The sequence below is a fragment of the Arvicanthis niloticus genome, chromosome 14 (assembly GCF_011762505.2).
Source record: "Arvicanthis niloticus isolate mArvNil1 chromosome 14, mArvNil1.pat.X, whole genome shotgun sequence".
NCBI lineage: Eukaryota > Metazoa > Chordata > Mammalia > Rodentia > Muridae > Arvicanthis > Arvicanthis niloticus.
The window spans coordinates 63,614,958-63,642,189 of record NC_047671.1 but is presented as its reverse complement, the minus strand read 5'-3'; the positions used below and the strand labels follow the sequence as shown (position 1 = coordinate 63,642,189).

The 27,232-nt window shown below is 38.2% G+C and overlaps 1 protein-coding gene across 7 annotated transcripts in view; it reads right to left on the bottom strand.

The window, feature by feature from the left end:
- The window catches only part of Nol4 (nucleolar protein 4), a 337,582-nt gene extending 310,845 nt beyond the window's left edge, over positions 1 to 26,737 (bottom strand). For 3 of the 7 annotated variants that reach the window (XM_076912936.1, XM_034518207.2, XM_034518208.2), the window contains exon 1: positions 26,474 to 26,737. In XM_076912936.1, the coding sequence (XP_076769051.1) occupies positions 26,474 to 26,737 (264 nt within the window). Of the gene's footprint in view, positions 1 to 25,148; positions 25,405 to 25,555; positions 25,686 to 26,473 lie in introns of those variants that run through there. The other 4 variants (XM_076912933.1, XM_076912932.1, XM_076912931.1 and 1 more) reach the window with 4 other exon arrangements.
- Between the last annotated feature and the right edge of the window lie 495 nt (positions 26,738 to 27,232).

Here is a 27,232-nt window from a genome sequence, read left to right as displayed (position 1 = left end):
AGCTCAACATGTTTTTGGTTTTTTTTTTTTTTTTTAATGAACCTTAGAGTTTCTATTATTTCCACCTATCTCACTTCATAATGTATATGCCAATACAGTTAGTTACCCCTGAAATCCCATAAGCAAACATGAAACAAGCATGTGCCATTGCATTTCATTTTTAGATATTTAAAAGTTTTAATTTTTCAGCTGTATGTATGTATGTATGTGCACTGTCTGTGTTCTGTGTACCAGAGATGTTCACACACAGATTCAGATCCCTTTGATCTGGAATCAAAGATGATTGTGAGCTGCCATATAAGTACTAGGAATTGAACACAGATGCTCTCCAAGAGCAGAGAGTGCTCTTAACTGCTGAGCCTTAACTGCTTTTAATTGTGGATTTTGTCAATTTCTTGAATGGGTTTTGTTGGTTGATTGGTTGGCTGGCTGGTTGGCTGGCTGGCTGGCTGGCTGGCTGGCTGGTTGGTTGGTTGGTTGGTTGGTTGGTTGGTTGGTTGGCTGGCTGGTTGGCTGGTTGGCAGGTAGGTTGGTTGGTTGGTTGGTTGGTTGGTTGGTTGGTTGGTTGGTTTGTTGGTTGGTTAGTTGGCTGGTTGTTTGTTTGGCTGGTTGGTTAGTTGGTTGGTTGGTTGGTTGGTTGGTTGGTTGGTTGGTTGGTTGGTGTATGTGTGCAACATCTATTTTATCTATTTCCTCCATTCCCTTCTCACACAAAAAGTTTCTTATGTTACTTATTTTCCCTAACAAAGATTTCTTCTTGTTTTAGTAGTTAAAATTACTGTTTATGATTAACATTTAATAAAGCCTAATCTTAATGGTATCTCAGCTTTGACTGCTTTAAAGTCTAATCATCATCTTCTACTTAAATGTTCATTTATGGCCAAAACTTGAACACCACCTTTTCCGTTGTTTCTGTTTTCTAATTCCTCATTCACTATTTCTTCTGGCTTCCTCACAATTCCTTTTGAGCTCTCTGGATTTCATGTGCCCACAGTGCAAGCTTTTGAGGACTCTAAATTGATAGCCTAGGCTTCCATCTTTCACATGAAAATGTCTCACTGTGTGCTCTATTTTGTTGTCATGCTTCGGATGTTGTGTCCTTTCTGTTACTCCTTTTGAAGAGTAAGTCACTGCATACTTAAAGATCTGAAATAAGTGTGCTTTTTTTTCTTCAAGTACTTTAAACATTGCTTTCTTTCTTTTGAGTTCCACATGGTAAAGACATCATTCTATATATCTTACATTATTCAACAACATAGAATCATCCTGCTAAAAGATTATTGGTATTTGTAAAACTTGTGTTCAACAGTGCATATTAATGCAATTTACAGAAATGTTTTCATTTTTTATTCTCTTGCTGTACCAGCTTTCCCATTTTGAATCAATTTGTCTACCACTAAAGTTGACATTTCTCTAATTCAAACTTTACCTCAGAAATTGCTGAATTATGTGAATATGCTGTCTGTTCACCATATCCATCGACAGTGAGATGAGAACATTAGAATTATGCTATCATGCAGTAGCAATGATTGCCAGAAACCAGGAGAGAGACTAGGGGCAGACATGTCCCCCATGGCTCTCAGAAAGGGTCAATAGTACCAAAACATTGGTGTTAACTCCAGAACCATGAGACCATAACTTCCCCCTGCTTCCAGTCCATTATCAAAAAACTCACACACACTTTGACAACACACTTTGATGACATTGATGATTTCTTTTTCATTTTTAGGAGTATTTGCCCTTTAAAAAAAAAAACTCTGTATTTTTTAAATAAACATCTCAGCCTTTGATCCCCTTGACCCCATTGGTGTTGAACCATACACTGAAGAAATAAGAAAAATTCACTGTTGCTGTCAACTACGAGTAACTCTGTCCAGCACATTCACATCTCTGCATATAAACAAGAGCAGCATTTTCTAGTTCTTAGCCCTGACACTCTCTTCAGAGCCTCTTTACAGCAGTCAGCAGAACAAGACTTGACAGGAACAGAAAGTGTCACTGTCACCACAGGGGAGAAAGCGCAGAACCTTCAGTGTCAGTCACACTGTTTACTTGCATGGACCGTGAGCCACATGACCTCCTCCACACTTTGTTGGCTTTTCTCCCATAATCAATATATTATCCTCAGACACAACCCTAGCCAATCTGTCTCACTCTCTGAGGAAAGATAACCACAAGGGAGGTGAAGTCTTCCTTTTGTTGAATTCTCCATCCAAGAAGCTATTTTTCACACTAGGATCCAGTCCTTCCTGGTCCTTGTCTCTGTCTTCCTTAGGGAGAATTGTTATTTTACTAGATTGCAGATATAATAGATGACAATATATAGTGTTTTTATTTCCTTATATTGAAGTTCAAAAATGTCTCATGCTTACTTCTCCTTTCATTATTACATATCTCTTACCATCAAACTCCTGAGTTCATTCGTATCGGCAATATACCTTTGGCTTTTGTCCTATGAACCCTTCAGTTTTCCTGTATTGACAGTATTTTGGTCTTTCATGAGCATACCAACAAAACTGTCTAGAGTTATCTGTATACTGAATAAATCTTTATAACTTGATATTCTCCCTTGATATTCCTTCTCAAGCACATATAAAATGGCATTCCTTTTTCTAATTATTTATTTCACAGTTCTCTTTTTTTGCCCAGGCAAATCCATACTGGTCCATAACCAGTACATTTCAGTTATTCACATGGTAATTCTTAGTTATGTAAGATGCATATGGAATTTTGAAATTTTGCTCTAGGCAAGAATTACATTAAAGAACACTGAAATTTTTTCATTTCCATCTGTGAATAGACCAGTAGTACCCAAGAAAACCAATATTTCAGTATTAACATTCAAATAAATAACTTATGTACCCCTGTATTCATCAAAATCTATGCTTGTTCCATATAAAAATTGTGTTATATATTTATGTAGAACTATATGAAGAAATAAAAATTTATTTATTCTGCTTTTGAAATATTAAGTTATTAGCTAAAACAATCAATCCTACTAAAGTGTATGTGTTCTGAACCTGGAAAGCCACTAGAGATTAAAGAGCACCAAAGATGATTTTTCCTTGTCTTGACCTAAATAAAAATAAGTTGAAATTTAATTTTGTTGGGTTTTATTAAATATTTTAAAACACTTTATCTAATTTAGAATCCATGCAGTAACTTAGGGACCTGTATTGGCTATTTGTCTTTGCTTGATTGAATTTATAATCTGAGAACTCACATTCTTATGGATACTTGAAAGAGTTTCCTCCAGGAAGGTTTAAGCAAAGAAGGGGGACCCACACACACATTTGAAAACGAGTGGCATTGATCCCATGGACAAGGAATTCAGGTTGAATAAAAGGGGAGTAAGGAGACAGACTGCATTGCCCTTCCTTATGAAAGTAACTTTTATTTACCCAGTCTAATTGTCTTCCCCAAGCTTAGTGCCTTCCTCTGCTAACCTAGGCCTAATCCTGGATAACTCTTGTCTCTGTACAGTCTAATCTAGGCCTAAAATGTTTCTAGCCTCTGATACTGCCGAGTAAGCTCACCCATTTTTGTTTTTACTGAGCTCTGCCTGACTGGCTCAACTCAGCTGTTCTGGCTCAGACTCCTCTCAAGCTGACTGATTCAATCCAGTTTCTCTCTCCACCTCTGACTGAATTGCTCTACTTGACTTTATATTAACTTTGGCAGTATGTTCTAATCTTCTGTCTCCTTTTCATTCTCTGACTTGTTCTGTTTTCACCTGTGTCTAGATTGTTTTCTCTTCAACCTGTCTCTGTAAAACTTTCCAAGTTAAAACTGCTTCCCCTTCCTCTCTCCATCTGTGCTGTGTCTTCTTCTGTTGTCTCTCTGTCCTCTTTTCTCCTGAGAGTTGGGCATATTATATTCTGTCAAATCTTTCTTTGATTCATCACTTTGTCTACCACTCAATTCAACATCACTTTCAAACATGGTTGCTTCCTTGTACAAACTAACTTTACCTTCATTGTTTGGGATTAAAGGTGTGTACTAAGGACAAGTCTGCATTCCAGCCAGAGGAATTAAAGGTGTGCACTAAGGGCTGAGCCAGACCACAACTAAAAAAAAGGTTTTTGAGCAATTAACAAAATCTTGGGGTCCACAGAATGATCAAATATCCAACAACACTTCCTCTGCTTCTTGTGCCACCCAGATGTAAACAATCTTCCTTGTGTACCAGAACAGATAGGTGTTCCTGACACCATGCCTCCCCTGCTGAAACAAACTATATCCTCAAACCACAAGACTGGGAGCCTTCTTCACAGTGATCACAACAGCAACTAAAGCATGATCCTAGTATACTAAGATGATTAAAGTCAGTTTTGCTATTGAGAGGCTTTTTTTTTTTTTTTTTTTTTGGTTTTTCCAGACAGGGTTTTTCTGTGTAGTCCTGGCTGTCCTGGAACTCACTCTGTAGACCAGGCTGGCCTCGAACTCAGAAATCTGCCTGCCTCTGCCTCCCAAGTGCTGGGATTAAAGGCATGTGCCACCACTGCCCAACTAGGGCCCTATTTTTAAGGGATAATTTTTAGCCAATGATGTTTAAACCATCAGAATGGTATTATTTTATAATAAATTGCAAGTCTACATAATTTACCATAATATATTCTGTCACCTTAATATCTTTTCACAAAGTTAAGGATCTAATCTTATTTTTCATTGTTCATATACTATTATCATTGAAAATATATGTGATTATACCTTCCATTTTATAAATATACCCACCCTTCTAAATACATATTCCTATTAAATATTCTAAACTTGATTACAGAAAAGGCTATAATTTATCACTCTAACAGATATTTGAGATATCTTATATCTTATAATATATAACTTATAAATGAAGTTATAACTTATATAGCTTATAAATATATAACTTATAAATATACAACTTATAAATGAAGATACTTATTCTGGCTCAGAACTCTAGAGGTGCAAACCCATGGATGGTTGGTACTGTTGTTTTGAACTTCTATTAGAATATCATGTCAGATGCATGGCCAAGAAACAGGAGGGATGAAAGAAAGCAACTGGGGCCCAATTGTCCCCTTCAACTGCAAATGACTCAAGAATCTTACAGTGGTTCACATCTCTTAAAGATTCTAGTGCTTATCAATCTTACCATAGAGTAGAAATCAAGCATTTAACTCAGGGACCTTTGGCAGACATTTCTGAAACAGACAGAAAGGATACACAATCGACATATCCCCAACGGAAGTAGAACAAAGCCTTGCTAGGAAACAGGTATTGATTCTGGTTGGAATAAATTAGTCATGGATTCTCCAAAATAAAGATTGATAAGGTATTAAGATGATACCTACAAAGGCATAAGTGTGCGAGGTCAGCTATCCTCAGACATAGATGAAATAGTGACTCATAAAAAGAAGTTACGCGGTTCATTATGCTGTCATTGATGAAAACATTAACATCATATTACAAACCAGACAGGACAGGCAATTAGGATTATACATACATTGCTGGCAGCCAACTAAACTGGGACAGACTCTGAAAACCATTTAGCAACTGAGTAAACTAAACTTGCAATCACCTGTAACACGGCGACTGCACTCTTGGGAATTTACCCAAGAGAAGTGAAAACCTATGTTCACACAAAACCTGAACAACAATATTCATGGCAACTTTGCATGGAAAAAAAAAAAAACCTCAAAATCAAAATCACAACAGATATCCTACAACAAAGAAATGTTAACAACAAGTGATCCATCCATATCTCAGAATTCTACCAGCAACAAGAGGCAACAAACAACTGATACATGCAACAACTTAAATGAGACTTCAGGGAATTATGCTGTGAAAAAAAAGCCAATCCCAAAGGATTATAGGGTTATGGGTGGGGCTATAAGACAATGAAGGGGAATTAGATATGACTATAAAAGGTAAACTGAGGAGCGCCAGTGGTGTCAGAATTCATTAGTGATAGAAATAGGAGCCCCCCTTGGAATGAAATTGAATAGGATTTAACACATACACCTATCTAGAAGACAGAATGAGGCAATGTGTTTACTATAACTAAAGCAGCTTCAAGCACCAGGTGACATTAAGGATGGAAACTAGTTGTTGAAGATGATACATAGAAATATAGGAGTCTAGGTTCCTCTGCAGCCAAGTATGATCATATCAGCCTTACACTACCTAAGTCTACCTTTGCCCTAGAATTGAAACTTTTTAAATGTTAAGATCATATTTTGAAACTAATATACTATATGCACTTACATGACACAGGATCTGTTTAACTTTCCAATAAGGACTGTCTATATCACCTGAAGCTTCTTTCACCATTTGTCTCCAAAACAACTGTCAATAGATACGAAGTGTGTGCATGTAGAGATAGATATATAGCTTATTTCACCTTTGACCTAATAAGGTTTGAGGATAAAGGTAAGGCTCTGAGAAGCAGCTGTGGATCTTTTACTGCAAACAGTGTCAGCCCAACACTGTCTCCTGTGCTCTGTCCAACAGTCTCCAAGGCAATCTGTCTGACACAGGTCATAATAGTATCTGTCACCATCCTCCTGCAGCTTCTACATCTCTGTACTTCTATCATTTTTAATATGTTTTATTTCACAGTGAGGGTAACAAACACTGTTGTCATAAAAATGCATCTGGAAATAAATTTTAGACAAAACCTATCTTTGACAATAGGTACAAAAACGAATAAATATTTTAGGCACAATGGAGCATACTTGTAATCCTAGTAGTGACAGAGTAGAGACAGGGGAATAGAAATTCAAGGACATCCTCGGCTACATGAGTCCCTGTCCCAAGAAAGTAAAGGAATGGATATCCTTATAAACGTTACAATATCAATACCACACGTTATTGTCCTGTCCTTAGTGGTTTGCACTCTATTCTGGTACACTGGGCCTAACCATCCCTTCAAGTATATTTTCTGAAGAGGTGATTGTTTACTTGTCAAAAGTGGTTGGATAAATTCTAATATCATTCTCTTAACTTTAGGTAGATGGTACTTTGGAATGTATTTACCAATTACCATAAGGCATAAATGATGATACTGAGTACAGAAGAAAGAAATTGTCAGTTTCTTAATTACTGGGGGGCTGGTGTGTGCATAGCATGAAGTGATGTAGTCCTCTCTGCCATACACAGCAGGTATGTTTACAGTACCTGCTTGACATGGATCTGGAGAAACTGAGAAGTGGTAACTAATTGCCCTCATTGGTACTTTAGGGTGTGCCCTAGTCCTTTTTCTAATTTGAGATAGGGGATGCGCTTTAAATGATGTTCAAAACTATAAGCTTCAGCAGTTTGTTTACTTGTAGTAAGTGGTATGGGTCTAAAGTGTGAGCATCAGAAATATAAAGCCTAAAGACATCATCATATACAGCTTCCACCATAACCACCAAGCCTATGTGACACATGAAGAATAGAGGGTCCCCTTTTTTCTAGTGAGACTATGGTGATCTCACATTGAGCAGAGATGTAAATGAAGACAGCAGGCTGGAGAGGTGGCTCTATGGTTTAGAACACACACTACTTTTACATGGGACTTGTATTTGATTCCAGGTACCTGTGCTGGGCCTGTAACCCCAGTTTCAGAAACTCTCATGCTTCTGGACCCTGAAGAAATCACAAATACACACATTACCCACACACCCCTCCACACATACAAAATTACCATCATTAAAGTAATTCTTGTTTTAAAAAGGTAACAGAAACTACATGTTTTTGTTTGCTGAGAGGAAATTCTCTCTCCACATCTCCCCACGCTCTAACTCTAAAAATTTCAGGAAGGCAAATCTATAGGATTTAATTTAATTTTATCTATTTCCAATGGAGCAGAATATGTTATGTATTTCAACTATTTTCCTATGCTCAACATGACTTATGAGACTTAAAAATAACTGAATGCTGATAAATGTTGTCATTGTACAGCCTCCCAGCATCCCAGGAGTCTAAGTGTGTTTACCTGATGACATGAAAATGACCTCAAACCATCAAAGAAAGCCACTAAATGTGCATTTTTCCCATTATTTACAGGGTAAGTTACAAGCACAAGCTTCAGGGTAGGAACAGAGCATGGAGATATTGTGCAGATAATCAGGTTCTGTGGAATCCAAGGCTAGACAGCTCCACACTCTGACACCAAAAGAGCTACATAGCATTTTAAAGTGGGTAATTCGAATAAAATAAAATCAAGAACTAACTGAAATTGGGATAAGCATGATGGAGGCACCTGCAGCTAAGACTTTCCATTTGAGTTCAATCCCCAAGTTGAGAGAGTTGATTCCTGACTATTATTTAAAAAAAAAAAAAAAAAAAAAAAAAAAAAAAAAAAAAAAAAAAACTATTAGGGCATGTGTATGCATATGAGGTCTCTGCCTCACTTTTCTGTGTGTCTCTGTTTCTCTGTCCCCTGCCCCTCACTCACTCTCCTCCCCCTTGCCTATCCCCTTACCCCTTTAATAAATGCTAAAAAAAAATTAAAATCTGATTTATTTTATTTTATTGGGTGTTGACTGCTCTTTTTTTTCTCCCTCTTCACACAAGCACTCACATTATTGACTTAGGACATCTCTTTTGTACAATAAGTATTTACTGCCACAATTATTCTTCAAATCTCCTTTATCCATATATTCTTTAAAAGTATAGTATCTAGTATTTTAATACTTGGAAAATTTACAGGTTTCTTTCTCTACTGGTTTATAGTTAAAACTTTTCATGGTCAAATAATAGGCTCACATGTACATGCATATATAAAAACCCAGAACACATGCTATAATTTTGTTTTTCTGCAATCATGCATATTTAAAAGGCTTTGTAGGATGAAAATCATTAATATCTATTATTGTTCTTGCTACAATAATGAACTTCTGAATACCTTCCTTAAAACAGTTTCCATCATCTTGAAAATTATTTAGCATTCATTATACCCTACTTTTAATAATTCATTATTTTTTCATATGAGTATTTCTAAATATTATCTTCTTTCTGAAGAGTGGCATATGATGACATCAAGAAACGTGTGGGAAAACATCTAGAGGATGCTGATCTGCACTCTCTGTGTTCATAAACAAACATATCTAGTGCATTAAAACTTATACCAGCTGTGTGATTCTTCTTCATGTGCTCTTCAGGAAGAGTCAATCATCATCTTGTGGGCTGCAGGGCTCTGATGTGGGGGCTGCAGTAATGTATAGTATTGTTTACCAATTTATAAAGTATTTTCCATGGCACCTTCTGAGATAGTTTTCTTGCAGAGCTTTCTCTGCGATGTGTTTGAGAATAGTTGTCTTCGAGTTATCTTGATTTTTCACTGAACTGCTTAAATCTTTTAGCCAATCTGAGAAACTTCCAAACACTGTTTCCCTTTTCTTAATAACATTTTTCTTTTTCAGTGATTCTGCCACAAGCATACAATTCCTTGAGGTAATACAAATGATTCTCAAACCCATTTATATTTAACTTTTCTACTTTGATCTGACTTAAACTCACTATGATGGCTCAGGCATGTAATCCAGTGCTTGTGAACTAGAGGCAGAAGCTTCGGCAGTTCAAGTCACTCTTCTACCTCATAGTGACTTCAAACCTGGCCTGGGTAATAAGATTTGTTTCAAAGTTGAAAATACTACATAATGTTTGCCATAGGTTCATGATTTTGATGTTTGGTCCTCAGATAGTAGCAATGATTGAAGAGGTTCCATAAACTTTCACAGTTGACTGTACTGGAGACAACGGATAATGGTGAAGTCCTTGGGATTGCAGTGCCCTTTACCTATAGTAAGCCATGCACTGAATAGCTCTCCTCTGCCACATGCTCACACTCCCATGATGCTCAGTCTAAGTGCAACAAGTCACAGGACAATAGACAGAACTTTTCTCAGAAACCAAGAGGTGTAGTAAGACTTCCATCAATTAAGATGCTCTGCTGAGTGTGTGGTCACAGTAATGCAAAAACTGGCTGGTGCCCCTGCCTCCCAGCATGAATTTTGCTGCTCTCTGCCATCTTGATTTTATAATTGAATCCTCCAGTGAATTCTAATCACTTATGTTTCTCAGTCTGAATGTATTTGACTCTGCTTTGTCTCTCTCTGCTGAGATCATCTCTCTCTGCATTGATCACAGGAGAGCTTATATCTCCTATATAAAATATGAGAATAGCAGCTTTAAAAATCCTTTATAATACCAACATCTATTCCAACTCGAGGTTGATAATGGGTAATATTTTTCACTTTAGAATTTGCCTACTTTTCATTAGTTTTCAGATGGCATTACAATGTTGGGTTATCTTCTAAACATTTTGAATGTTAGGTTGTCAGACTGTAATCCTGTCATGATTGCTCTAGTGTTGGAAGAGTGATGTCTTGACATCACACACAGTATCCCCTCAGTATCTTGCTCTGGCCCCCTTAACACTGGCTTCAACTTCACTCTTTCCAGTTCATTGAGCTTGCTTGCATCTATTCTGCTTATGTGTTTGAGGGGATAGTCTGGAACTTATGCAATACGTTTTATCATTTCAGAGACTTTGCTCTCCTGTTTTGAGTACGCGCTGCAGTTTCATAACATAAATGTCAATTCCATTTACACTAGAGTCAGGGGGTATTCTCTATGGATTTACCTCACACTGTGCAGCTCTTCTCCAGGACATGCACCTGTTTTCTGATTCCTTGACCTGAAAACCTTGACTCCTCTTAGAATCTTAAATCTGTACTGCTGCACAAACAGGAGGTACTACAGCTATTGTCAGGAAAACAAGGTAGAGAGAAAAGCATACCAGAAAAGTTTTTTTTTAAGGAAAGAATTGGCAAGTTGTGATAGGTAGTATATATATATATATATATATATATATATATATATATATATATATATATATGCATGTGTATGCACATGTACACAAAAGTTCACAAACAGAAGTCAGAAAATGCCTTTTCATCTTTTTCCCTTGAGACCAGGTCTCTCACTGAATCTGAAGTGAGGTTGGAGGACAGAAAATCCCAGAGACAGTCTGTCTCTGCTCTCAAACTGCTACAGGTACAGCTTAAGTGCAACTGTACTACGCGTTTTATGTGGGGCTGAGATCTGAACTCAGAACTTCATGCTTAAGCAGCAAATTCACTTCTCAGCTTAGCTATCTCTTGTGCCCAGTACTGAGACTCTCACACCACCCTTTTGTCCCTTCCTCCTGTACCCTTGGCTAACAAAACTGATTTCCAACTTGGCTTTTCCTTCTTTCTGTTGGTGCTGGCACTACCACAACAGTCATGTACCTCCAGAACCCATACTTGCCATCCTGACAGGCTGTGATTGGAGATAGAAGAGAAAGACAAGAGGAGGGGAAGAGGACAGGGAGCAGGAGGAGAGGGAGAGGAGGAGACTCCCAACCTTTGAATGTCATAGCAGTAGTCCCTTTCCCCTGTTGTCTAGACAGAGAACAGGTTGTTTTTATTCCCCTCCCCCTTTCTCTCTGGGTAGGTCCATACATATGTCTATTCTGTGCTTTAACTTTTAGAAATGAAAAGGCAAGAAATAGCCTTTGGGAACTCCCATGAGTACAGGTTAGTTGACACTGTCGGTCTTCCTATGGAGTTGCCATTCCCTTCAGCTCTTTCAATCCTTTCCCTAATTCTACCATAAGGGTCCCAGACCACAGTCTAATGCTTGGCTGTAAGTATCTGCATCTGTCTCAGTCAGCTGCTGGCAGAGCCCTCTCCCAAAGACTAAGCAACTAACCAAAAAACCTAATGGACTGGTCAGAGGCTTCTGGCACATATAAAGCTGAAGACTGCCTTGTGTGACTAAGTCTTGCTCTCTCAGTGGGAGAGGAAGTGCCTAATCCTGTAGAGACTTGATGTCTCAGGGAGAGAGGATGTCTGGGAGGGGGCACCCTCTCAAAGGTGAAGGGAAGGGGGTATGGGGTAGAAGAACTCTGCCAGGGGGCACCGGGAGTAGGGGACAACATTTGGGATGTAAATATATAGAATAATTAATAATAATAATAATAAAATCTGTAGATAAGAGAAACTGCCATTGGCATGTGCACATGTGGTTGACTTCCCTCTGTAGGCTTTTTGCCAATGATTTCTTCACACTCTTAGTAGGAAGCAGTGCTTCATAGTGTTTTCAGGAGTCTTAGTGTCATTATCAGAATAGGATAATCTTAAGATATCTGGCTAACCTAGAAAACTGACAGCTTGTACACAAACCAAGATTCAGGAGCCCTTGATTTAACAAGATCCATGGTTAAAGAATCAGCACTTAGAATCTAAATATCCTGAGCTAAAAGTAGTCTTCCCGGTTCCAAAACTCACTTTTAATCCATAAGCAAGTGTTTCCCAAAGGCCTTGGTGTTAAATGTTTGGTTCTCACTCACATATACTTCAAACTAACTAATCACCATAATTCTGTGAGAAAGAAGGCCTCAAACAGGAAATGAATAAAATAGCACATTACCTGGAAAGTGTTAGATACTTTATTTGTGGAGCCATATAATTATTGAGATGATGTACTTGCATATTGAAAATGTTAGTGATAATTTAAAATGAGAAGAGCTGAGTCAAAAGTTACATTAAATCATCGCATTATTACAACAACAACACCACCCTACTAGGTGCCATACTTTAGAAAATAATCTGTAAGACTGAGAGCAGGACAAGAGACTATCAAGAGAAACTGGCTGAAGACATGGCACAATTCCAAGAAAGTCAAGTACAGTGAACTCCATTTGTTTACCTCTCTGATCGCCACTGTTCTCAGCTCCTCTTACTTGCCTTGCAGTGGGCTTTTGGAGATGTGCATACGTTAATTAAATGTACAGATTTCAGACTCAACCCAAACTCACAAAATACTGAAATCTTTAGCAAACTGATTATTTATGTATACTAAGAAATGGAGCAGACGTTTCCAAGATTGACAATAGCCTAGCCAGCACATACTTTCTCCTTGGACAATAAAGTAGGGACCATAGTAATAGGGTCTTTTTAAGTATGGACTTAAGATCAGATTACAGATATTCATTCAATGATGGCACCAAGCACATCAGTAGGAAAACTTCCACCTCCACCACAGTAGAGCTGAGCCTCAAGAAGCACACCTCTGCCAGCATGGGGATCTGTCACCCTATGGCAGTCTCTGAGTGAGTTTTTAGTCTTTCATTCATACTTGTATGACTTGTCTAATACCAGTAATTGCTTCTTCTCTTCTTCTTCTCTGTATTCCTTTTTTCTGAGTATGCTTAGCCATGCCTGAGAAGTCATTTTCTTCATGGATGTCAAAGAAATTTCCTTCAGCAGTGTAGTTCTCATTTTCAGTAGGCTACAGCCTGGGTTTGCTCTTTTTTTCTACTTTAAAGTGATGTTGGCTGTTGCTCTTGATTTGAGTTTCATGATTTTAAAGTTTAAGTTTAAAAAGGGATCTTACTACTCTTATCTGAAAATTCTAGGATATATTAGTGATTATACATCACGCATTATCAACAAAAATAACGTGTAGGAGCACAAGGCACTTATTCCTAACCTCTGCTGTATAAAATAGGCAGGGATTTATAATGGGATACATGTCTCAATTGCTTATTTGCAATTGCAATAAAGATAAAGATGGCTTAAGATAGTTTTATCATTATGAACATGCTTCCTTTGCTATCTTAATTATAAATTAGTAAAAAAAAATAAGAAACATCACCTTAATCTATAGTTCTAACTAAACATTACCGTACCCTAGTTCAAGTTGCTGCTAATTATAAATTAATATATTCCAAATTAAGGAGACCAACAAATAAACTCATTGTTTTGTAAAGATAGCTTTTAAAAAGAAATAATGAGCTGAAACAAACATAACAAAAACTCCTATCTTGACCTCAGCAAGCACCAATAGGCAAATAAACAGAGTCCCAGGAGAACAGTGACCCATATCTGATATTCAAACAAACCCCTGGTAGTATATTTAAAAATCCCATCTAATTAGGCCAATTGAGTAGAGCATGCCAGGGTTATGACCAAGCAAGACACTAGATCCCCATATGGGCCATTCAGCTTTGCTCCATGTCCCTGGTTTAAACCCTTAAAATCCTCCATCCATCTGGCAGTGAAAACCTACAGAAAGGCCCAGGTGTCTCACCCCAGCTTGGGACAGCCTCGCTCTCCCACTGACCACTTGCAAAATGGAAAAAAAAAAAAAAAACCTTAAAACATAGTACTTCAAACGATTTCCATGACTACTGCCTTATACACAACGAGATTTGATATTCAATGGAACTGTTTATATTGCTAAAAACACGAGTAAATGAAAGAAACGTAACCAGCAACAGAAAGATTAGATTTTTGATGCAAGGCAGGATTCTGCCCATTATTCACGTTAAGATTCTGTCTTCCTAAACTTAAATTCTAAATCTTCCGATGCCTCTCAGTTTTCTAATGGCTCCAAAACATTTGAAAAATCTATAACCGTGGAGATAATGACATTAAATGAACACTTGATTAAAACTAGGAAGAGTGGAACACTTGAGCAAACTGCAGATGGTGAGGATGGAAGAAAATCAAATAAACTCAGCAGTGAGAAGAAGACCTATCATTTTTCTCCCTCTGTTAGCTTAAAACTATATATGTATATGTGTATGTGTATATTGTACATATGCATATACACATACACACACATGCACACACACATACACATGCACACACACACACACACACACACACATATATATATGTTATCTTGTACATTCTATTCCCCAAGCATTAGTTAGGAAACTTTAAAAGGCATTTACTTTATATTAAACAATGTTTTGTAAATTAACCTACAAAATAGATCTTTCTAATCAAAAAGTTTATACTTTTCTGAAACATTTTTTGAGAAATCTTTGATATAAATTATAATTATGTCAATAATAATTTATCTTTACACCTGAATTTCTGTCTTCCTATTCCTGTGGAAAATAGAGTGCTATGTTCCATTTTATTGGGCCAGATCTAGTAATATGAAACATTATTTTAAATAATTTCAGTAGAAATAGAACTTTAGATACATGAATAATATATATATATATATATATATATATATGTAGTATATCAAGTATATGTGAATACTAATACATTCCTATATCTATGTGTGTGTATGTGTAAAAATATATGTGTATATGTCTTAATGTTATTGATTAGCATTAAATGTTTCAAATGCTTTATCATAATCTATTCATTTTATTATAAATTATCTTGTTATGGACTACCATCACCAAAACCCACAAAATATTTACAATTTAGGTCATAGAGAAAATATGCATTTAAATTGTTTCTATATGCTTCTGCAGAGGTAAGTAATCATAGCCTATGTTAATTTGTTTTAATTGCACTAATACCTTGGGAAATTTTACATAAAAATTTACGTATTAATTATCTTTACTGAAATTATTACTCAATGAATGGCTCAAAATGGCCTATACATTATCCAATATCTGTGGTGCAGAAGGCCGGCATGTTTTAATTGACTTTCTGCTTGTTTTATCATGATGATGAATTGGTCTCTCCTCAGAAAGCTCCCCTAGGAAAAGACCCACTTCCAAGCCCCTTTTGGTTGCTAGCAAAATCCATTTCTTTGCTATTTGGGGACTTCAGTCCTTAGAACTCTGTCAGCTCTTGGCCACATTGCTCTCAATGTATTAAGGTGTCCTCTACTCTTTATATATTTTAATTGTGTCAACTTAGCAGATGAAATTATATCTATTTACTATATAGGATATGATATATAAATACACATGAATAATACGGAAGTATGCATGCACTATAGAATGGCTAAATCCAGTTACATGACAGGTGCATTGGACCACAGTTGCCCTTCGTGTGGTAAGAGCACTGAACATCATTTCCTTTTTATTTTTTCAAGAAACCATCATGCCTTCAGAAGTATTGTAGTCTTGCAGAATAAATAGATCTCAAACTTATCCTTTCTGTTCATTTGTGGTTACGTATCTCCAAGTAGCATCTCCTCACTTCTTAACCTACCCATGATTAACTCAAACCTCTGCTAGACCACCATTCTATTTCCTTGTTTGATTGAATGGTTGATTGTTTTTCTTGTAAATCTCATGCATGAGTATCATCATGCAGTACTTGTCTTCCTTCACCTATCTCCCTTTTCTTAAAGTCATGGCCTCCAGGTTTGTTGTCACAAATGCCTATTCATGACTAAATAGTATTCCACTGTGTTTATGAATAGATGCTTTGGCTAATATAAAAAATGAAATCAAAATAAACTAAAAATTTAAATGTAAGAGCTTTCAAATTATAGAAGAACTGTGTGTGTGTGTGTGTGTGTGTGTGTGTGTGTGTGTGTGTGTTCGGGGGTACCTCCAGGAAATTTTTCTGAGCAACAACATCCTTTAGATATGACCTCAAAAGCATTAGTAATAAGAGCAAAAGTAGAACACTGTGATGTTACATCAAACTACAATGCTTTTGTACAACAAAAGCAACATCATACAAAGACAAAATACAGAATATAAAAAAAGTTTGAAAACAAAATATCTGACACAACAGTAATATCTAAAATATGTAAGAAATCCAAACAACTCAATAGAAAGTAAATGAACACTTCAAATTAAAAACTGTTCCAAAGAACTGGACAGCTATTTCTTAAAGGAAGACATACAAGTAGCCAACAGATGGTGAGGATGTCTATCTATCAATACAACAAATGATATGGAGAGTCTCCAGAATATTAAGGATGGTACCCCTTCAATCTAGTAAAGGGCAATGAAACCAGAATGTCAAATGGATGTCTGCACACTTATGCTTACTGCAAGACCATCATAATGGCCAAGACATAGAAGCTACCCAAGAGTTATCAGCTCTCAGCAACCTGGCTTGAGTTCCCCTCTGTCTCTGCAGAGAGGGCCTCCCTGGTATTGAATATATTTCAGGCTTGTTTTTTTTTCTTTATGTTTTAACCTGTTTAATTTTTTAATATTTTCAACACAGTTTTCTTAAGCAACTTTGATTTAAACATATTTTGCTCATATCTTTTTCCAGTCCCCCAAGTCCTTCCAGATCCTCCCCCTCTAACTACCCACCCAAATTCAAGTTCTTTTTCAAAAACAACATAAAACAATACAACAATCTCTTTCAAACCAAGAAAACAAAACAATACCCAAAGAAAAATAAAAAGCAGAACACCAAACTATAACCAACCTAAAGCTCACAAACACTGTGGAGCCAAATATATGTTGATCAAATACTCCTGAACATGAGACCTGTTCTGTAGGGGTTGATAACATCCCAGTGATACTCCATTAGAGAAAACCAATTTCCCTCATCAAACAGGTGTGGACAATAGTTCAACTGTTAACTTTTAGCCTAGTGGCTAGATATTTATCCATTCATTCATTCATTCATTCATTCATTCATCAAAACCACCAAAATAATTTATAAGATAAAACAAAACTGAAGTTGGACAAGGCAAAGCAACAGAGGAAAGGAGACCAAGAGAAGGCATAGGATTCTTTTGTTATTTGTCTAGTAGTCCTATGTATGAAAATAATAAAATTATTAGGCCAGAGGCAGTTAAGTATCCCTCTGTCTTAAGTTGACATTGACTATGGGTATTGTAGGTTTTACCTTGCCCACACTCAAGAGTAAGGGTTTATTGCTTTTGGCAAGATGACCATTTTTACTAAATTAATCCTGCCAATCCAGGAGCATGGGAGATCTTTTCATCTTCTGAGATATTCTTTGATTTCTTTCTTCAGAGACTTGAAGTTCTTGTAATACAGATCTTACATTTGCTTGGTTAGATTCACTCCAAGATATTTTATATTATTTGTGACTATTGTGTCATTTCCTTAATTTCTTTCTCAGCCTGTTTATCCTTTGGGAAGAGGAAGGCAGTCTGTAGATTCAATGCAATCCCTATCAAAATTCCAAATCAATTCTCATAGATAAAGAGCAATTTGCAAATTCATTTGGAATAACAAAAAACCCAGGAAAGCAAGAACTATTCTCAACAATAAAAGAACTTCTAGGGAAATCACTATCCCTGACCTCAAACTGTACTACAGAGCAGTAGTGATAAAAACTGCATGGTATTGGGACAGAGACAGGCAGGAGGATGAATGGAATAGAATTGAAGATCCAGAAATGAACCCACACACCTATGGTCACTTGATCTTTGACAAAGGAGCTAAAAACATCTGATGGAAAAAGGACAGCATTTTCCACAAATGGTGCTGGCTCAACTGGAGGTCAGCATGTAGAAGAATGCAAATCAATCCATTCTTATCCCCTTGTACAAAGCTCAAGTCCAAGTGGATAAAAGATCTTCACTTAAAAGCAGATACACTGAAACTAATAGAAGAGAAGGTAGAAAAGATCCTTGAATACCTAGGCACAGGGGAAAAGTTCCTGAACAGAACACCAAAGGCTTATGCTCTAAGATCAAGAATTGACAAATGGGACCTCATAAAATTACAAAGCTTCTGTAAGGCAAAGGACACTGTCAATAGGACAAAATAGCAACCAACAGATTGAGGAAAGATCTTTACCAATCCTACATCCAACAGAGGGCTAATATCCAATATATACAAAGAACTCAAGAAATTAGACTCCAGACAACAAAATAACCCTATTTAAAAAATGGGGTACAGAGCTAAACAAAAAATTCTCAACTGAGGAAACTCAAATGGCCGAGAAGCACCTTAAGAAATGCTCAACATCCTTAGTCATCAGGGAAATGCAAATTCAAACAACCTTGAGATACCACCTCATACCAGTCAGAATGGCTAAGATCAAAAACTCAAGTGATAGTAGATGCTGGCGAGGATGTGGAGAAAGAGGAACACTCCTCCATTGTTGGTGGGATTGCAAGCTGGTACAACCACTCTGGTAATCAGTCTGGTGGTTCCCCAGAAAATTGGACATAGCATTACCTGAGTACCCAGCTAAACCATTCCTGGGCACATACCCAGAAGATGCTCCAACATATAACAAGGTCATATGCTCCACTATGTTCATAGCAGCCTTATTTATAATAGCCAGAAGCTGGAGAGAGCCCAGATGTCCTTCAACAGAGTAATGGATACAAAAAATGTGGCACATTTACACAATGGATTATTACTCAGCTATTAAAAACAATGAATTCGAGAAATTCTTAGATAAATGGCTGGAACTAGAAAATATCATCCTGAGTGAGGTAACCCAATCACAAAAGAACACACATGGTATTTACTCATTGATAAGCGGATATTAGCCCAAAAGCTTGAAATAGCCAAGATTCAACTCACAGACCACGTGAAGCTCATGAAGAAGGAAGACCAAGTGTGGATGCCTTGGTCCTACATAGGAGTAACAAAATACTCAAGGGAGCAAATATGGAGACAAAGTATGGGACAGAAACTAAAGGAGGGGCTGTCTGGAGACCATTCCACCTGGATATCTATACCGTGTGCAGTCACCAAAGGTAGATTCTGATGTGGATGTCAGGAAGTGCATGCTGGCAAGAGCCTAATATAGCTGTCTCCTTAGCAGTCTGCCAGAGGCTGACATATTCAGAGGCAGATGCTCACAGCTAACCATTGATCTGATCAAGGCTTTCCCAATGGAGAAGTTAGAAGACTGAAGGAGCTGAAAAGGTTTGTGGCCCCATGAGGAGAGCAACAATACCAACCAACCAGAGCTCCCCAGGGTCTAAACCACCAGCCTGGGAGCACACAGGGAGGGACCCATAACTCTATCTGTTTTTGTAGGAAAGGATGGCCTTGTAGGGCTTAAGTGGGAGAGGATATCCTTGGTCACATGAAGGCTGAACTCCGAGTGGGGTGGGGGGAACTCGAGGGTGGGGAGGTGGGAGTGGGACGGTAGGTGGGGGCACATCCGCATAGAAGCAGGAGGAGGGGGGATGGGATAAAAGGTTCCTGGGTGGTGGGGGGAATGGGGTAAGGGGATAAAATCTGAAATGTAAATATAATATCCAATAAAAAATGTAAGGATATTTTGGAATTGTCTTCCAATTTTCCTGATACAATTCACAAAAATTGAAGAAATATAGGACCTTCCATGGCACAGATAGAGTTATAGGAATAAAATGAAAATATAAGCAAGAAAAAGGTTGGGAATTGTTGCCTGAAAAAACAAATCCAGTGTTTTAAGAGAAACTGAAGCTTTTTTGTATATAGTAATATTTATAATTAACCAATATATTTCAAGTCAAAAGTCCTATGTATTACAAAGTGACTTGACACCATCTGTTTTTCCTAAGTTTAATCGATTACTATTTTAAATACTTTATTAAAATTAATAAAAAATATGATCTATCTTAAATATTTTATTAGAATTAATAAAAATTTGATATGTGTATAGCCTGACTCAATTACTCAGCAACAAGCGAGTGAACTGTATTGATTTGAAACCTAATAATGATTTTATTGCCTGTAATGTTATTTCAAACAATATGTTGAACTATGGGACTTTAATGTTTTTCTCATTTAATTTATATTTTTCAATATCTATAAACCATGGAGAACATCCAGTTTATGCCGACAAATCTACTTAAGTCCTTTCATCACTCCTATGACATTTCAGGCAGCTGTAATTTCTTGTGGAATAAAATCCAAACTAATTTAGCACTTGAAGCTCCTCATAATCTCACTCCACCTGATTTTTCAACATCATCTCTACTGTTTTAGTTATTCTAGATGATGTGGCATCCCTTAAAAATACCTTGAAGTTATTTCTCCAATGGTATAAACATCAAGTGTGCCCAACTGCCATGACTCTGCAGGGTTATGTTTAGTGTATTTTGTTATATTTTGATTAGATAGATAGATAGATAGATAGATAGATAGATAGATATCAATATATATATATATTGATATATATATATCCTTAAAAACCATAACATTGCAATCCCATTATTTCTTTATCCCTATATAGCAATCAATATATCAAATCTGCCTTGGCTATATTCACTTTGAAAGACAGCATAGTAATTGGTTGATGGTGGTGCCTGTCTGTGTGACATTTGGTAAGTCTATTCCTTCCATCTAGTCATTGAAATTTCTTAAATCACAAGAATGCATTGGATTTACCAATTAAAGTCATTGTTTACAAAAAAAGATAATAGTAAGTATCTGAACAATTAACATGTATATACATATAAGCACTGGGAGGGGGAGGAAGGGAGAGAGGTGAGAAGGGAGGGAGGTGGAAAGGGAGGGAGAGAGACAAATATATCCAAAACACACAGATTTTGGATTTTAATTCTATGTTTAGGTGTGGTTTTGAATTCATAACATATGCCTAATTTATAATTACACATTGGAGTTCTTTATTTTGTTAACATTATTATACCTTTGTGCCAAGTATATAATACTTAAGACAAGCTTCTAACATGTAGACCAATATATCAAATATAATCAATACCCCTGTGTATTATATAGAGTATATTCTATATTATTAGTTATTATTATGCAAAGACAGGCAATTAATATCATTGACATTTTACAAATAGGAGACTTCACCTGGCTGCCAGCTTTACTAATAGAGCAAAGGATCAAATGATGCTCAAAGATTTACAGCCTGCCCACAATGCTCTGCTTCCTGCCTGCTGTTCCCATTATTCATATATTGTCATACAGAGATTTTGAAAAAGGATATAGCCTAAACCATACTAGATTCCTCTTGAATCTTTTTATTTAGACAATAAAAAAAATAAAAGTCTTAGCAAATATAATAGCTGTGAAAAAGACAGATGTATGATCCTGACACAGGATTGAAGGTCTTGAAAGTTTTATTGCATAACCCAGCATCTGCTTCCTCACCTTTTCCTGTCTTGTACAGTGTCTACAAAATAAAATCTTGAGGAAACATATTCAGGAAACACAGAAGTCTACAGGAGGAAATAGGCAAATACTGAGCATTGACCACCCTCCCTCTCATTGTATTTACTATTAAAACAGTGAAGAACAGATGGAAGTCAAGAGTTACTTTCTCATAGTCATTGACTGGGGTAGTCTTTACCTATAGAGTCCTTTATTCGTGGGTGTTTATATCTAAGTATCCTGCCAGTTGACACTCATTCAAGTAACCTGCACTGAAGGTTCCCAGTGTCTCTAAGAGCTTCCACAGGCCCTGAACAAGAAACATATCAAAGATGTCTCTTATGGTTATGCCACCAGAACTACTAGTGGACACCTTGCAAGCAACACTGCCAACTCTCCAAACAGATGTCGTATATACTACATGCTATGTGTTATCTGTCAGTGGCAACCTGTTCTAAGAATAGAGTAGCAAACCTTGACCATTATGATGAGTGATGCCTCTTTTATAGGATCAAAGTATAATGGACTGAGGACCTAGTTTCTCCTTTCTGAGATCTGTAGTAAATTTCAGATCAAGGTCTAATGTATGAGATGTTTCTAAAAGCATGATGTGAGAAGAGGAGGAAGTGGATGCGTATTCCTCATAAGTCATCATTTTTCTCATTGTTTATTACAATAAAGAATTTATGACCCAGACCACAGTCAGAGAACTAACAAAATGCTATTTGTGATCTTGTCCATGAATATTCATTGTAATCACTTTAGAGTCATCAATTACTAGTATGCACAGCAAAAACAATATGAACTCTGAGACTACAGATTGCAGAACTGAATAAATCATCATTTTAAAATCATATTACTAAAGATACTGCATATTTATTTGTGGAAGAAAATGCATTTTAGGCTTCACAGTAAAGTAAATATAGATGACAGTATATAGTTAGACAAAATTTACACCTCAATATCTTTCCTTGCAAATATAGGTCAAAATATGATTTGGTTATTCAGTTTCTGTATTCACTACTTTAAAACTAAAAGGATTTGCAAACATGAGAATACCATATTTTCATTAATGTTCTATTCAACATAATAAATATTTTCAAAACTATAAGACAATGCATTTGTCACAATGCAGAAAGATTAAATAAATTTTTTAATTGTATTTTTAACTTACCAGTCATACTATCAAGTGGAATAATGTATTGTGGAAGTTCAGATTGTAACTATTTTTCAGTTAATGGTTGTCAGAAAACAAAATATCACGCAGGATCAAAAGCTTCTAATAAACTATCAAAGCATTACAAAGAACAGCCATACTCCCATTTATTTGAAATTATCTGAGTTTGTTACAATCATTGTCAGATATTTGCCGAGTTGCTACTTTTTTTCAGAGCTTTAAGGCATCCATTCTTTCATTCTTCAGAATTTCTTACACCCTTAGTAAAAACAATGTACTAAGAGTGGTTATGAGGAATCAAACAAAAATATAAACAGATGGGATTCTAAGAAAACTGCTTACAAGTACACATCCAGGTCCCCATCCCAACCTAAAATGGCTGAGTTGCCGGATGGTGTTGCTTGGTGACCAAATAGTGTCATTTAGGCCACTGAGTTATCTAAACATCAGTGACAGAAAGTCCCCTCAGCTTCACACCTGGCTAGGACAAATATTAAAGGGTTTACTTCTCTCTTCCAGTTGTTGGCAATTTTTATTTTAAATCAGCATTTGCATCCTCAGTTTTAAAGTTGAGGGTCAGGGGCAAGAGTATCTGCAAAGCTGCATCTGTTCTTTGCAGAAAACAAGAGGCAGAAAAAAACCCAGCTCCTCTAGGAGATTGGCACACAGTCTCGCTGCCGCAATTAAGTCTATGTAGTGTGTCTACTCCGCTCATGTGTACCCTCCCAGTTGCTTTCTGTCTCTCTTTCATTAAATGAAAGTAGTTAATTAGCTCAGGCCAGTCCTCTCCTCTTTCTCTCTCCCTTTTTGCTGTAGTAATGATGTCTAATTATCAGCAGCAGTGGGTTAGTGTAACATCAGGAGCAAAGCATATCTCACTGACAGAAGCCAGCCAGCATCCCTCAGACCCAAGGAGCTCAGCATAACTCTCCATATCTAGTTGAAAATATAATTCAAAGGCAGTTCTTCATTTCACCCAATGTATGCAATATATGCTTTTAATGAGTAGAAAACATCTCTCTATCTCTTCGGTGACTGTATTTGAGCCATGATGAAGACAAATGAACACGTTTTTTAGAGGGAAATGCATCCAGACATTGGGAAAGAGGATAAAAGGAATATTTTATTTATTTTTATCTGGTTGAAACTGTGATTGGCTGCCTCTCAAAGAAGGTGGAGCCTAGAATTCTGTGTCAGGAGCACAGAAAATTTTTCATAAAGAACAGTAGAAGAGCTCATGAATTAAAATCCTATCCCACATTTCAAAATAGGCTTGAATGGAATACAGAGTGCTTTAAATACTACACGGAAATCATGTAGCAATATCACCTGGCAGATGACATCGTCTCCCATTAATATATGGAATCTTTACTGAAAAGAGAAACACGTGCTACATTATTACCCTCCTGCAGCTGTCACTCTCTATTAGACAGCTTAACAGTAATTCTCTAACAGCCCCACGTTTATTTTTTTGACATGAAAATACGGGTGTCACAGCATGTGAATGCTGGTTTGAATAACTGACACCCACAATTGTCTTGGTGCCTTTACAACCTTTATAGAATTTATGCTATTTGTAATTTTAATTAGTCTTCAAAGGGACACATATTCTAACACATATAATGGCTGTAATGAAATCAATACAAACATGAACTATTGAACCAAAACAGAGCATCTAAATTTAACACAAAAGAACATAAAAGCCTGAAAAACTTTCTAGTTAGCAATGATATATAATATATAATAATTATATATGACCATAGCTAAACAGTAGTTTAAAATATATTCCCATTTTATTCATTCAGATAGAATTCTAATTCACTTTGCTTAACTACAAATTATTTTCCAGTCTAGTTCCTGATATTAGACTCTATTTAAGTGAAACAAGTCAATTCCTTTTTTGCAACACACTTCTGGCTCATGAAGATGTAAATAAACCATACTCTAACTAATGCCAACCTAATCTTTCATCCAGCAAGACAAGCAAACACCTCACCATTGTCTTTAGCAGCCTCTGGGCTAAATGAGAAAGCAAGAGCGTCGTTTATATCTACCTCCTGCAAACCTTTCAAAAACTGCACGTCAAGAAAGAAAGAAAGAAAGAAAGAAAGAAAGAAAGAAAGAAAGAAAGAAAGAAAGAAAGAAAGAAAGAAACGAAACTTTTATGTGTTCCCAATTCACCTTTGTTTCCACATTTTCCATGTAAAATCCCCCAAAGAAACATCCATCCTTCCAGCAACCATTCCCAGTTAATCCTGGGAAGCCAAAAGCTGCTTTCCAAACCTGAGAGAGTCCTCCAGACGGAGCTTGGAAGAGCCTTTCATGCATATATCTCCAATATCATGCACCTTAGAGAGAGCATAGCCTTCTCCTCCAGAAACCTTCTTTCTAAGCATCCTCGGGGAGCCGTGCACTGGGAAACAGTCGCCAGTAAAAGGGGGGGGGGGGGGGAGGGGGTTGGGGGGAAGGAGCAAAGCTCAACGAATCCCAAAGCGAGACAAAAATACAAAGGGTGCCACATAGCTCCTCCACACCGCTCACTCTAGGTGAGTACCCCGTATGAGATAGCTAGGTGTTAAACATCTGACCTGAGATCTTACTTGGATCCCCCTGCTCCCTTCTTCCAGCAAAGGAAGCGGATGCTGCAGCAGCCTCCCAGCCCCACAGGCATCTGCGTTTTAGAATGGGATACACCGGTCTCTCACAGCCAGTTCCTCGCTCACTACTGCTTTGTGGGTAGGAGACAAGAACCAACCCAGAAAGAGGAACAAATACAGCATTTGATCGCGCCCCAAACCTCTCTCTTTGTTGTGTATTGCCTAGCTAAGGAAGCTTCAGCCGTACAAGTGAAGAAGAGGATGGGGGGCGGGGAGGAGGAATGTCCAGGATGGGATCTGCCAACCAAACAGTAGCGGCTAGGATCTCAGGGGGCGACCAAGGCGCGCGGACTTGTCCTGTGTCTCCCCGCCAGCGTTCTCTCAACAAAACTCGATAATGTCCTGGGGAAAGCCCCACATCCACCTTAATCGCCACATTCGAGCTTTGTGCCAACAAGGAGACACAGTAACCTATCCATCAGCCTAGCCTGTTACCAGAGAGTGTGCCTGGGCTTCCAGCCTGGCCTTTATGCGCCCCGGTGGAGGTAGGACAACGCGCCAGCTCCCAACGAAGAGCGTGGGACAATGGCCTGGCCGGGGGAAAAGCAGGCGCCGCCCGACGCGGTGAAGACAAGCTCCAGCCACTGTCCCGCAGCGCAGCCCCGAGGCAGGGAGGGCCGCCAGCTCTGCAGGTTCGCTATCGCTTTAAAATAAAGGGCCACAAAGACTTTCTAGAAAGGAAATCACTCCTGGTCACTGCGTCTGGGGAGGACTTGGGGAGGGGGTTGAGGAGGGCTGGGGAGGGGGGTGGGCTAGGAGCGAACAGTGTCTCCAGCATCTCTTTGCCTTCCCCTCTCTCCGCCCTCCCTTCCGGGCTGCTCCAGCAGACAAATAATGAAGGCGGCTCACCGTGGTCTTGACCCGCACGAAGAGCACTTGCTTGGCGCCGCCGCCTCCCCCGCGGACCTCATCCGGCTGGCCCAGCTGGAAACCCTTCGATTTGACCCAGAATTTAAATTTGGCATTGTCGGTGGAGCTTGACTCTGAGCCGTTGAGAAGCTGGACAATCCGCTCGTATTTCTTACGGGTCACCGTCTTGGTCTTGCCTGAGTCCCCGTAAGTCCTAAGGCACCAGTCCTGGAACTGGCGGTACATGTCGCGCTCGCTCTCCATGTTCCCCCGAGCTGTCGTGGGCCGGATGCTCCCAGCGCACTTCGCACCTGTTCACCCTGGGCTCATAAAATATGCAGCCCAGACCACGATGCAAGGACGCGAGGTCCCGGCCGAGCCGCGGGAGCCTGCCTCCGGTGGGGTGGGGGGAGGATCAGGGAGAGAGGAGGAGGGTCCGGATGGGCACCAGCAATCAATGCCCTGTGCTACCAAGTCTGGCTGTTCCTAATTGCAAAGGATGTCTCGGACGCTTTTCTAGTGCCCTTAGCGGTCGGTCTCTTTAATACTGTGCGACCAGCATCATCCCAACAGCATATGGCCCAGAGGAGCTGGGTTTCTGAATAATTAAAATCCCATTCCTTGGTTTATTAAAAATCCCAATATTGACTTGAGGTGGTCCCTCGATGCCTCGCCTCCAGGGCTGTGTCCAGGGCAGGGCAGGTGGGGTGGAGCGCAAGGCAGTCTCCTGGCGCGCGCCCCAGAAGCTTCCCCAGCGGA